This window comes from Diceros bicornis, chromosome 34, assembly GCF_020826845.1.
Source record: "Diceros bicornis minor isolate mBicDic1 chromosome 34, mDicBic1.mat.cur, whole genome shotgun sequence".
Classification (NCBI taxonomy): domain Eukaryota; kingdom Metazoa; phylum Chordata; class Mammalia; order Perissodactyla; family Rhinocerotidae; genus Diceros; species Diceros bicornis.
In genome coordinates, this window is record NC_080773.1 from 19,442,925 (window position 1) to 19,455,014 (window position 12,090).

The 12,090-nt window shown below is 61.3% G+C and overlaps 1 protein-coding gene across 2 annotated transcripts in view; it reads left to right on the plus strand.

Annotated features, from left to right (window-relative positions):
- Positions 1-12,090, plus strand: part of PPP1R37 (protein phosphatase 1 regulatory subunit 37) — a 39,908-nt gene that overhangs the window by 24,282 nt on the left and 3,536 nt on the right. For both annotated transcript variants that reach the window (XM_058529559.1, XM_058529560.1), the window contains exons 2-7: positions 7,507-7,604; positions 8,953-8,998; positions 9,336-9,436; positions 10,096-10,215; positions 10,665-10,815; positions 10,931-11,086. In XM_058529559.1, the coding sequence (XP_058385542.1) occupies positions 7,507-7,604; positions 8,953-8,998; positions 9,336-9,436; positions 10,096-10,215; positions 10,665-10,815; positions 10,931-11,086 (672 nt within the window). The remainder of the gene's footprint in view (positions 1-7,506; positions 7,605-8,952; positions 8,999-9,335; positions 9,437-10,095; positions 10,216-10,664; positions 10,816-10,930; positions 11,087-12,090) is intronic.

Genomic DNA, 12,090 nt, shown 5'->3' on the forward strand with positions numbered 1-12,090 from the left:
GGAGGAAACCCCTGAGGGCGGCTCTGCTGAGGGGCAGGACCTGCTCTCCAGATCCCGGAAACTCCAGAGAGAAAGAGGAACCCCTCTGGCAACCTCCCTGTCCTGATATTAGAGACGGCTGCATTTCTGAACCCCCCAAACCCGTCTGTCCAGGCTAAAGCCAAGGGGCCTGAGGAGCTCAGGGCACCAAGAAGAGATGGCCGTGAACCCCCCTCTGCCCTTCCCAGCTGCGTGACCTTAGGAGATGGTTTAGTGTCTAGAGCAGTGTCCTGTGTACATGGGTAGTGGGCTCCAGGTCTCTGCTCGGTAACATTGTGACGAGGATTAACGATTCTGGAGCGAAGCCCCTGGCAAAATGCCTGATAGGGAATCAGGTTAGATCAAGAGCAGCTCGCGCTGTTCTGGGCAGGGAGTGCCCGGAATTTTAGCACATGTTTCAGAGTGAGTAGTTTCTGGCAGGGTCTGGGCCCTGGCCTCCCTCTCGCCTCCCTCCAGGCTTCCCCGTTGTTCAGTGGGCCTTGGAGTCTTTCTACCCAGGGCACAGACGCCCCCGCTCTCATCAGAATGCCCCTAGCACAGTGGCCAGATGGGAGCCCCTCTGCCTGTCGGTCACTCCCTCACGCTGTCTTGGTGCCTTTTCTGTGCCTGGCCCCATGCTGGGCGGTGCTGGGGACACATCATGGACCAGAAACCCTGGGCTGTCTTCCTGGGGCTCCCAGTCCAGCAAGGGAGACAGACTGGCCTCCAGACAGTGACAACTCAAAGTGGGCAGGGCTGAGATGGGGGAGCCCAGAGAGGGGGCCTGACCCAGCCGGGGAATCAGGGAGGGCTTCCTGGAGAAGGGGACACCTGAGCCAAGAGTTGAAATGAGAGAGTGTACTACATAAGATGGGGGAGAGTTTGAGGTGCAATGAAGCACTTGGCCGCTCTGGGAAGGGGAGGAGTTTGGGATGTGGGTAGAGCCCAGCACCCAGCAGGGAGGGAAGGTTCCAATTCATCAACAGGGCTAACAAGGGGCCTCTGAGAGTGGGCTCCCTCCTGACCGCCTTGTCTCGGCTCAGTCCAGAGCCTTCACAGTGCTCTCCTAGGGCTTCTAGGGATCGTCTGCATACCCCTCCCCAGACAAGAACCCCTGGAGGGCAGGGACCAGCTCAGAGCTATCCCTGTCCCCTTGGCGCCCACACAGAGCTCGGCATACAGCAGGCCTGGGGCATGTTTACTGAATGAAGAGCCAGATGGTACCTAAGTTGGAATTGTCCTGGGTTAGAAGTCCAACTCAGAGGGGCTGAAGCAGAAAGGGGGAATTTGTTGGTTTATGGGCCTGAGGAGTCCTGAATAGTTTGGCTTCAGGACTGGCTGGATCCAGAGTCTCAAACAGCGTCATCGGGACTCTCTCTTTACCTGAGTCAGCTTTGTTCTCGGGAGGCTTTCTCCTCCTGGTGGGTGCCAGGATGGCCACCAGCAGCTCAGGAAATGGGAGGCCGCCTTAGCCAGGGAAGAGAGCTCTTCTTTCCCGATGGTTCCAGCACAGGCCCTGGGAGTGGCTGTGGCTGGTTCTACAAGGGTCAACTTCCTGTCCTCAGCCAATCACTGTGACAGGGGCTGTGGACAGAGCGTCTGTCACTCCTGCAAGCTTTGGGGAGGACAGCAGGGAGTGGAGGTAATGTGAACGGTCCCACCCAGGGTGCTGGGATGGCGCCGTGAGGGAGGTGGGGACTGTGCTGGTATACCCAGGGTGGGCGAAGGGGACGTGGGCAGTCGGTACTTGCGCCGGCGTCATGGCCAATTCATCGCTCACTGTGGGGACGGGTTGTGCACCTGACACGAAGTCTACCTGTGGGGCCGCTGCAGGCGTGCAGGCTTCAGCCTCCTGGCTTCCCTGTGTCTTGAGCACCGGCCGGGTCCCCTCTGAGCCAGCCTTCTGCCCCGCACTGTGAGCCCAAGTGCAAGCAGCCTGGTTAGGGGGTGATGTTCCGCAGACCTCCAGTCGTGGGGGCACAGGCCCAGGGAGCCTGCAGGAAAGAGCCCCGAGAGCCGGGTTCAGGTCACCCAGCTGCCACGAGACTCGGTTCTTGTCTGTCGGGTGGGGGCAGGAGGGGCGTGGCAGGCGGAGTGGTGGCAACGGCTGGAGCCCTGGGGGCTTCCTGTGGGCCTGGCGCAGCATGCCGCGCCCTCTCGCTGTGGCCTCTGCCATTGCGGCGGCCGGGCCCCAGAGGCCAGGGCCACGTGCTGTTAGCTGACGGAGGGGATTATGGGATAAGGGACACCCCCATTCCTGCAGAATGACCCAGAACCCTACTCCAGTGGCTCCCGTCTCATGCAGGAGAGCAGAGTCCTCACCGAACACCACTGTGTCCCCCCTCACCTCCCGCCCCCCGCCCGCCGCCCCGGTCCACATCTACCTCCTCCCAGGGGCCGCTACCCGCTCTCTATTTGTGTGTGTCTGTTGAAGCCCCAGCAGTGAGAGCTGGTCCCTCCCCCCAACCCCCCACTGGTGCTTCGTGGTTTTTGACTCCCACTTGGGTGACTGTGTCTGTCTCTGCCACCAGCTCCAGGCTGGCAGGCATGGCCTGAATCATTGCCGTCCCCTGGTACCCAACCTGTCCTTGCATCTCGTGGGTGCCCTTGCACCTGTGTGCGTCTCTGTGCCTGTCACCTGATGCCTGGCATTGGGTTTCTCTCTGTCCCTTTGTAGGGCCATAGCCAGAGGTGGGGGTGCAGGCTCTGTGTGCCCCACAGCCAGTGCCTGGGAACCCGTGCCAGCTGCTGGGGCGAGCTGCAGAGCCTCATCCCCGAGGAGGCCCGGCCTGCCAGCTGCCACACAGCAGCACCCCTCTGCAGAGCGCACACCTCCCCTCAGCCCCACCCGGAGGCCAGGGCTCCCCTCAGCCTGCCTCTGCCCCGGCCCTGCCGCCTCCTCAGGCAGTCAGGGTCGTGTGAGAATTAAGCCGAGCTCCAGTGTCAGAGCGAGTCGGCTCTGGGTGTGTGTTCCAGCCCTGCCACTCCTGGCTTGGGGACCTTGGACAGACAGCTGGCCCTCTCTGCACGTGCTGCCCCTTATAGAATGGAGATGTAACCGTGCCAGTCTCAGAGTCACGGAGCTGGCTACGTGAAGCTACTTTCTGTGCACAGCAAGTGCTAGCGTTGTGCCTTACACAGAGTCAGTTCCCCTCCCTGCAGGTGGTGACCCCTGCCATCAGCGTCACCTTTTTCTCCACTTGTGTCTCCTGCTGAGTCACATCCGGCATGGTGCGGCTACTTAGTGGGTGCCCATGTGTCCCTCACCTCCTGAGACCCTGCAGAGGTCCCTTTCAGAGGGAGAGAGGTCACCGTGACCGTGTCTCACAGCCTCCTGGGGAGAAGGATTGGAACTCCGTCCTGTTATTCTGAGCCAACCCTCTGACATCCCACCCTAGCTCATGACCTTCTCTCTCCCGCTCACACCGCCGCCCCCTCCTCTCTGACAGCCACTGCAACTCCAGCGCCTGCTTATATCGGACCCTCAGGGCGTTAGACTGGGGAGCAGAGCGAACACGGTCGAGCCCTGACCTGAGGCACGCACTCACGCGTGTCCCCAGCCTCACCAAGCACACGCTCACTGAACGAGTGAACTCGTTCAGTGAGCGTGTGTGCTCAGTCCTCATCTGAGGGCGGCCTCGTCCTGACTCAGTCACCACAGTTCCCCTGGGAGTTACCAAACTCGTCCCATTTCAGGGACAGGGTGGCTGAGGCCCGAAGTTCACACTTTGCTCAGGGTCACAGAGTTTCAGTTGGGAGACAGGATTCGACCCCAGGCACTGTGGCTGCAGAGCCCTTAGCCACTTGGCGAGACCCCACGTCTTGGGTGGGGAGAACTCGAGGTGCCCTGCGTGGGGTCACAGAGTGCGAGAGGGGGGCCACCAGGGTTCAGGCCCCAGTCACTTCAGGCCGGAGCTGTGCCCTTTGGAACCTGACCCAGAGCTCCAACCCGGGCCTCTCACCTCGGCCCGGTGCCTCAGGGCCTCTGCCCTTCTCTGTCTTCCTTGCTTTGCACTCCCCGGCCCATCCCTAGTCCAGTCCACAGACTGCAGGGCTTCCTCTTCCCCAGCTCTCCTCCCGCCCCACCTCTCTCCCCCCACCCCGGGGGTGTGCAGGTCTGGGCCAGGCGCGGTGCGCAGCTGTGGGTGCCGGGCGGCCTCTAGCGTAGTGGGCTGGGGGAGCGGCTCGTGGACTCGAGCCCCGTTTGCTGCAGCGGCCGTGGCCACAGCCCGTGTGGTTAAAGCCGGAGAAGCCGAGGGTGTATGAGCCGAGGCTAGGGGCCTCCTGGGGGGTCTGAGGAGCGGTCTCTCTTAAGGTCCCAGACCCCAGACCTCCGCGGCGTTCTCCCCTTGATCGTTTCGTCACAGCATCACAGATGAATGGTGTGTGTTGGGGCTGGTCCTGGAGCCGGGGTGGCGCCTGGCGCAGCGTAAGTGCTGTGTAAACGCTGTCTGTTAGTTCTCTGAACCACCCGGACTGCCGCGTTCTCGCTGTTCTTTCTTAAAACCGTTCCTTTTTTTTTTATTTGAATACGTTTCATCTCGCTCCCAAGCGATAATTGATGCGAAATGCTGGTTTTGATGTGGCAGTTCTTTTTTCTTAATACACTAATGAAACACACGTACACCATGATTGCTAGCAGGTCGTTCCCGAGCCACCTGACACTCCTGCATCCCCACTGCCAGGCTCGGGGTGCTGCTGGGGACATCGAGGGCTGGGGTGCACTCAGGCTGCAGAGCCCGCGCTGCAGTGGACTGAGCCCTGCTCTTGTTCCGTTAGTATCTTTCCCCAGCACTGCCCCCACCTCAGAAGTGTGTCTCGGCGTCAGAGGAAAGTGACAAGATGCAGTTGTCCTTGTCTCCAGGAGTCACCAGGTTGCTCTCGGCTTTGGGCCCTCCCCTTCTCTGAGTATGTCTACACCCCCCCCCCTGTTTCCCCTTCTGTGAAGGGCTGGGCGGATGTGACCTCCCTGACCTCTGGCTGTGACCTTCTGTGAGGTTGTGCCTGTGTCCAGACTCCGTGGACACCTGGCTGAAGGGTTGGCCAGATGGCAGCGTGGATGGTGTGTAGGTGGCCAGGTTAGAGACCTGGGCCTTGGCTCACCAGGAGGCTTCTAGGAACAAAGGCCAACCCAGTGGGCAGGGCTGGGTTGGCAGATCCCAGGGGACTTCAGAAGCCCAGCTTGGGCAGTCAGGGAGGGCTTCCTGGAGGAAGGGACGTCAGAGCTGAATACCTGAAGGACTGATCGAAGTTTGAGAGGTGGCTTAGGAGTCTCGTTCCCTTTTGACTGTTTAGGATGCCAAGAACTGCTACTAATGGTACATAGCAGCCCACGTGGGCCCAGTCCCTATTTTATCCCCATCTGATGTGACCAGGACAGCCCATCCTGGGCCTGGGGGCCTTTCCTGAAGCCAGCGTGTCTCTCGGGAGCGGTGTTTTCTCCTTTGGCCATCTGATAAAGCCTGTGGACCCTTTCTCAGAGTGATGACTTTTAAAGGCAAAAGATAGGATTACAAAGGGTACCAGTCTAAATACAGTTAGCTAAATTTGTTTCTAAGTTGTAGTCTAGTGTGTGCGCTCGTCCTTCCTCACTGACACATGAAATAAGAGGATATAGTGCAGCTCTGATGGCGACAGCTCTCACGGTAGCAGTGGGCACTCAGTCTGCAGTCACTGTCACAGGATACGAAAACACCTGCCGTTTCTGTTGGTGACAGAGTTGCAGGGTCTGCTAAACACTCTATCTTTTCTCTCTCTTTTTTTTGCCTATGTTAATAAGAAGGAAATGCTAAATTTCATTTCAGTGCAGTTAGTGGAAATAAAGAGGTCGTTTTTCCCCATCTGGACTCCTTGGGGGTCAGTTGGCCCTGCTTGGTTGGACTCACTGAGGCAGCTGCTTGAATCTCACGGGCAGGGCCAGGTCCTGTCCCCCCAGAGCTGGGGACCCCCAGGCACACGGGCTCATATTGGAGAGCCCCCTCCCTAGCTCTGCAGGTGGGCAGCCGATACCCAGGTGGGCTGCTGATCGCCCGCAGCTCCGCCCGAGGAGGCCTTGAGGGCAGAGAACCAGGCCTGACCTCTGGGGAGGCTGGGCCTCTGTCGGCCTCTTTCCTCCAGCACAGTGGAGAGTGTTCACCTCTGCCCCGCACCAGCCGCCTGGCCCAGGGAGGCAGCTTCCTGTCCCTGGACCTCGGTTCTCTTCTCGCCTGGATGAGATCAGGGCTGCAGGGCCCCTGCCAGAGTGACGGCTGGAGGGAGGCTCCACTGGACATGCTTACCCAGAAGTTCTGTGGGGGCTCCTGCTGGCCCCCGAGGGCCGGGCCAGGGTGGCCAGCAGGGTGAGGGTCGGCCGAGAGGGGCTGCCAGAAGGCCCTTTCCGGGCCATTCCCTGTCCCCCGGTGCCCCTCCCTCTGCTGGCCCCAAGAGCCTTCTGTACCAGGCCTGACCCTGTCCTTCCCCTGCTCAGAGCCTTTCCTTCGCGTTCTCCTGGTTGCCCTGGGGCAAAATCCAAGATCTAAATGCCAAAACTGAGAACAGTGCAGATGTGTCTCCCGGAGAGCGCGTCACACAGTTACTGTTCAGCTGGAACGGGACCAGAACTCAGACCCTCGTGCTCTGGGGAGAAGCCAGCCGCCGGAGGCCACGGACTGTCTGTTTATCAGCATTTGTATGCACTGTCCCGAGAAGACAAATCTGGGCAGACGGAGAGGCCAGCCTGGCCCTCCCCATGGTGACGGGCGCTGGGCTCCCCAAGGACGGGCGCCGTGCAGCTCTTGGGTCTGGGCTGCATGTCTTCCTTGGTTCTGTGAGCTGTTGCCTATTGCCCTGGGGCACCGGGCCTGCACCCGGTCTCCTCTGACTGCTGCTGTGTCCCTGAGACAGGAGGCCCAGCCCCGGGGAAGGTTTCACTGTTGAGGGTGTTTCTGGAGTGGGGCGGGGTCACGTGGCATCGCAGTCAAGAGCGGAGTTCGAATCTGGGCTCCCCTACTTACCAGCTGTGTGGCCTTGGGCAAGTGCTTCACCCCTCTGAGCTCAGCGTCCTTGTAGGGTCGAAGTGCAGATTCATTCTCTCATCCAAAAAAAACAAATCAAATGCCTGCTCTGGGCCTGGCCCTGGGCTGGACAGCGGTTGGGGACGTGGTGGTGACCAAGACAGCCCCAGCCGTGCCTTTCAGGGACTCCTAGTGAGGGAGACAGCTGACAAGTAGAACAGTCGTGTGATGTTCGTTGTGTGATGTTTGTGTGAAGGTGCTGGGGAAGATGTGGGGGGGGGCTGCCTTGTTTTGGGGGTGCCTGGGGCACTTCTCCAGGGTCACAGGGGCGGCGAGGGGCCTGGGCGGGCGGGAGGCCAGAGCTCAGTGGGTTGTTGGAGGGGGCATTTGTCGTGGAGGCTGAGGGGGAGGGGTGCTGGCTGGGGCCGGGGGCGGGAGGGGGTGAAGGGCCCGGGTGTGGAGAGTCACGGGCTGGCGTCCGCTCTCTGTGCTGCAGCCCAGAACGTGACCGTGGATGAGGTCGTCGGCGCCTACAAGCAGGCCTGCCAGAAGCTGAACTGCAGACAGATCCCCAAGCTGCTCGGGCAGCTGCAGGTGCGCCCGGCGGGGGGCGGGGGGCGGGGGCCCGGGGCGAAGCTGGGCCCCTGCCGTCTCCCGGAGCAGGAGAGGGCGCACGAGGCCTGGCCACCCCGCCAGGGCCGTGCAGATACGGCTCTGAAAACCCTCTGTTCAGTTGTGAAAGTAGTCGGGCTCCTCATGAAGATTTCAACACTGTAGAACTATATAAAGTAAGAATTTCAAGTATCTTGCACTCCTCGAAGAAGTTCTGTTCTATATATTCTCTAATCTTTTAAAAATTAAAATACTACAGACGTGAAAAGCAAATCCACTTCTCACTTCTTGCCCAAGTCCTGGTTCCAAGGAGCGCCCACTGTCGACAGCATGGGGTTTTCATGCTCTGGCCTCTCCTGTGGGCTTGTAAGAGGGCAGGTCACTCCCCAGAGGTACACAGACACAGAGTAGTTTCTGTTTTTATATGAACAGGGTGTTACTGTACCTGTGGCGTGCCCGCCCAGCCTGGCTGTGCTGGTAATGCACTGCCTTAGTGCCTTCTCTCTGGATGGGTCATTCTAGAATGTACCAAGGTTGCTTGTGTCTAGGGTTGTTGCTCCTGTAGCGCTGCTGTGAGCAGTCATGCTCACTGTCCATCTGTGCACACCTGGGTTAGGGGTTCTGTGGGGTATTCCAGAAGGGCTTGTTGCCACGTCCAGGGAAAGATGGCCGCTCAGGGTGGGGGCCAACAGTGTAGGCCTTGGAGCCTGCCGGCCTGGTTCAGACCCAGCCTGCCCGTTACTAGTGAGTGACCTTAGGCAAGGCCGGGCCTTAGCCTCTTGTCTGTACATGGGTTCATCCCAGCCCACACCCTATGGCGTGTGTGGAGCGCAGAGAATAGGACCTGGCACCGTGGGGGATGAGGTAGGGCTCAGAGCTGGGAGAGGCCTGGGAAGATGTCTGATCCATGTCTTTGCTCCTCTTTATGGAGCACACGTTGTGTGCCATGCTGGATGCCTCGCCGTCACCCTCAGGCCTCTCAGGCCCCAAGCTGTCAGCCCAGCCTTGCCGGCCTTAGCACTTGCCTCACAGCCTTTGCACTGGCTGTTCCCTCTGCCTGGAACGTCCACCCCAGAGATGCCCAGGACCCACTCCGACACTTCATTCAGCTGGGCAGAGGGGCTGCACCCAGGCCTACCTGGCCCCAGAGCCTGTGAGGGCAGAGCTGCCCTGTTCTGTGAGGCCTGCGCCCCTACCCCTATGCCAGAACACTGCCTCACCTCAGAAATAACAGAGCCAGGTCAGAACCCCACCTGCCCCACTGTCGGGGTCCAACCTGGCCACTGCAGGTGTCCTCCTGCCTTACCACCCGTCCACTCTGCTTTCCTAGGAGTTCACGGACCTCGGGCACCGCATTGACTGTCTGGACCTGAAAGGTATGTGTCTAGACAGATGCCGGGAGCCCTGGGGTTGTGGGCAGGGCTGAGTCTCCCTGGAGCGTGGGAGCGTGGGCCTGGGCCTGCCTGGAGGCAGCAGGTCCTGCCAGAAGAGGAGCTGGGCGGGGCAGGGGCAGGGCCTGAGAGGAGTGGGTACCCCCCACCAGATGAGGTGGGTGCAGCCGCCGAGGGGAGGGGCGAGGGTGGGGCGAGGGCGCTTCCTCCCTCCCTTGGCCTGGAGCCCATGTTTCCATCCACCCCCCACCACGCACTTGAGCATGTGCACACATGCACAGAAGCACACTCACAGGCGTGCACATGCTCCATCTCATCCCAGGTGAGAAGCTCGACTACAAGGCCTGCGAGGCCCTGGAGGAGGTCTTCAAGAGGCTGCAGTTCAAGGTCGTGGATCTGGAGCAGACGAACCTGGACGAAGATGTGAGCAGCCCCTGCCACGGCCATGCCCTCTCTCTGAGCTCCCTGGCCCTTTTGAGGGTTGCAGGGGAGGGGCGCTTGGGGAGGGAAGCCCCAAGGACGAAGACTGGGCGGACCCCTTGAAGGATAGAACGGAGATAACATGCAGTGTGACCTGAGTGGATGGGGGAATGTTGGGGCTCCGGGGTGGGGCCCAGAGAAGGGTCTCCTAGACCCACAGGCAGGGGCTTTGTGAGCAAGGGAGAGACTTAGGGAGGCATGGGCCACCAGGAGGCTTTCCAGGAACCCCCCTGGGGATCACAGTGTCTGCAGGGGGAAGTTTGAGAAATGTTCTGAAAGCAGCCTCCCCATGGAGGCCTAGGTGTCCTCACCTTCTCACATTCAGAGACCACCAGGAACCCAGGGAGAGGGGTCCTGGAGAACTGAGGCCCAGACCCAGGGCCGCCAAAGGCCTGTGCTGATCACACAGCACATTGGTCAGGACCACGAGTGGGAGGGGTGAGAGAAGGCAGGTTGACTCCAGCAGGAAAGGGGAAGGGTAGTCTCGTAACCTGGAGGTCCTGGAGCAGCCTCAGGGCTCTCCCCAGCCCCCCCTCACTCAGCCCAACCTCCTGGCCTCCCCCGGGCCTCGACCTGAGCCCGAGCCCCGTTGCTCGCCCCAGGGAGCCTCCGCACTCTTCGACATGATCGAGTACTACGAGTCAGCCACCCACCTCAACATCTCCTTCAACAAGCACATCGGCACGCGGGGCTGGCAAGCCGCCGCCCACATGATGCGCAAGGTGGGCACCTCTGCCCGCAGGCTCCAGGGTGGAGGGGGCTCGGGCACAGAGGGGTCCAGCGCTTTCCCAGGGCACTGCGCCCTTAGGGCCTGGCTCCAGGAGCCCTAGGAGTGTGGGCCATTGGGGGTGCTGGGCCCCAGCTTCAGGCGGGTGGGAAAGTGGTGGTCAGAGGTGCCCTGGCCCGTTCTCTCCCTACAAACGCTCTCCTTCCTCCCTCCCCTGCCCGGATCGTGTCCCTTAGAGGCGGCCGTAGTCGACCCCATTGCACTCCCATGCAGGGCTTCTCTGCCACACAGCTGTCAGGGAGCTTGGCTGTCACCTGTGCTGCCTCGCTCACCCCGGGACCCCAGGCTGGGCCTTCCCTCACCAGCCACAGGGACGCGGGGTGGGAGCCCCCCTGCGCAGGGAGGGAGGGGGCCAGCCTGACCCAGCCTGCCCCCACCCGCAAGACAAGCTGCCTGCAGTACCTGGACGCCCGCAACACGCCCCTGCTGGACCACTCGGCTCCCTTCGTGGCCCGTGCCCTGCGCATTCGCAGCAGCCTGGCCGTGCTACATCTGGAGAACGCCAGCCTGTCGGGCCGGCCCCTCATGCTGCTCGGTGAGCCCCAGGCCTGGGGGAGGCTGAGCTGTGACGCGCAGCCCGCTGGTGGGCCGGGGCTGTTGCCCGGGTCCCTGGGGCCTGCCCCGTCACAGCCCCTCCCCTGCTCCCCCAGCCACGGCCCTGAAGATGAACATGAACCTGCGGGAGCTGTACTTGGCTGACAACAAGCTCAACGGCCTGCAGGACTCAGCCCAGCTGGGCAACCTGCTCAAGTTCAACTGCTCCCTGCAGATCCTGGACCTCCGCAACAACCACGTGCTGGACTCAGGTGTGTGCGGGGTCCGCCCACCCCACCCCAGCACTGTGGGCCCGGCCGGGTGCTCCGTGGTGCTGGAGACACGGTAGTGGCCGAGACCATCCCAGCCCTGCCCTCATGGGGCTCACAGCCCAGTGGGGGACACGGACCATCCTCGGGCAGTGGTGACCCAGACTGGGCAGGGCTGGGCTGCAGGAGCCCAGGGGGGTGTGCAACCCAGCCGTGAGGCCAGGGAGGGCTTCCTAGAGGAGGGGACAGCTCAGTGGAGACCTGCAGGATGAGGTGCGGTGTTGAGCAGATAAAGTAATTACACTCTGGGAAAAGTGCCCTGGAGGAGACAAGATTGTTGGGATACAGGGTCAGCCGGTGGCGATGTAAGATGGTGCTGGGAGGGGCCTCTGGGCAGCCCTGCAGAGGCTGAGAGCAGAGCCAGCCTTGTGAGAAGCCTGTGGGGAGAATCCAGGCAGAGGGAGGAGCAAATGCCAAGGCCCAGAGGTGGGAAGGAGCTTAGACGTCGGGTCTTTGGGGAGAAGCCCTGGTGAGCCAGGAGGTGAGTAAGAAGAGAAGAGGGAGCTGTCAGTGGGGCCTGTCAGCGCAGGAATGGTTTTTTTTGTTTTTTTTTTTGTGAGGAAGATCAGCCCTGAGCTGACATCTGCCGCCAATCCTCCTCTTTTTGCTGAGGAAGACTGGCCCTGGGCTAATAGCCGTGCCCATCTTCCTCCACTTTATCTGGGACGCCGCCACAGCGTGGCGTGACAAGCGGTGCCTTGTTGCGTGCCCAGGATCCGAACCCCGGGCCTCCGCAGCGGAGCGTGCGCACTTAACCCCTATGGCACTGGGCCAGCCCCTCAGCGGAGGAATTGGATTCCACCCTGGGAGGGCGCTGGGACCTGGGGCGCTATTGGGCAGGTCCCCTGCCCTCAGTGAAGAAAGGGGATGGGCAGAGTGGGACAGCGAGGCCACTGCCTTCTCCCCGGGCGGCCAGGCCCAGTCCCCACATTTGCTGAGCACCTGCC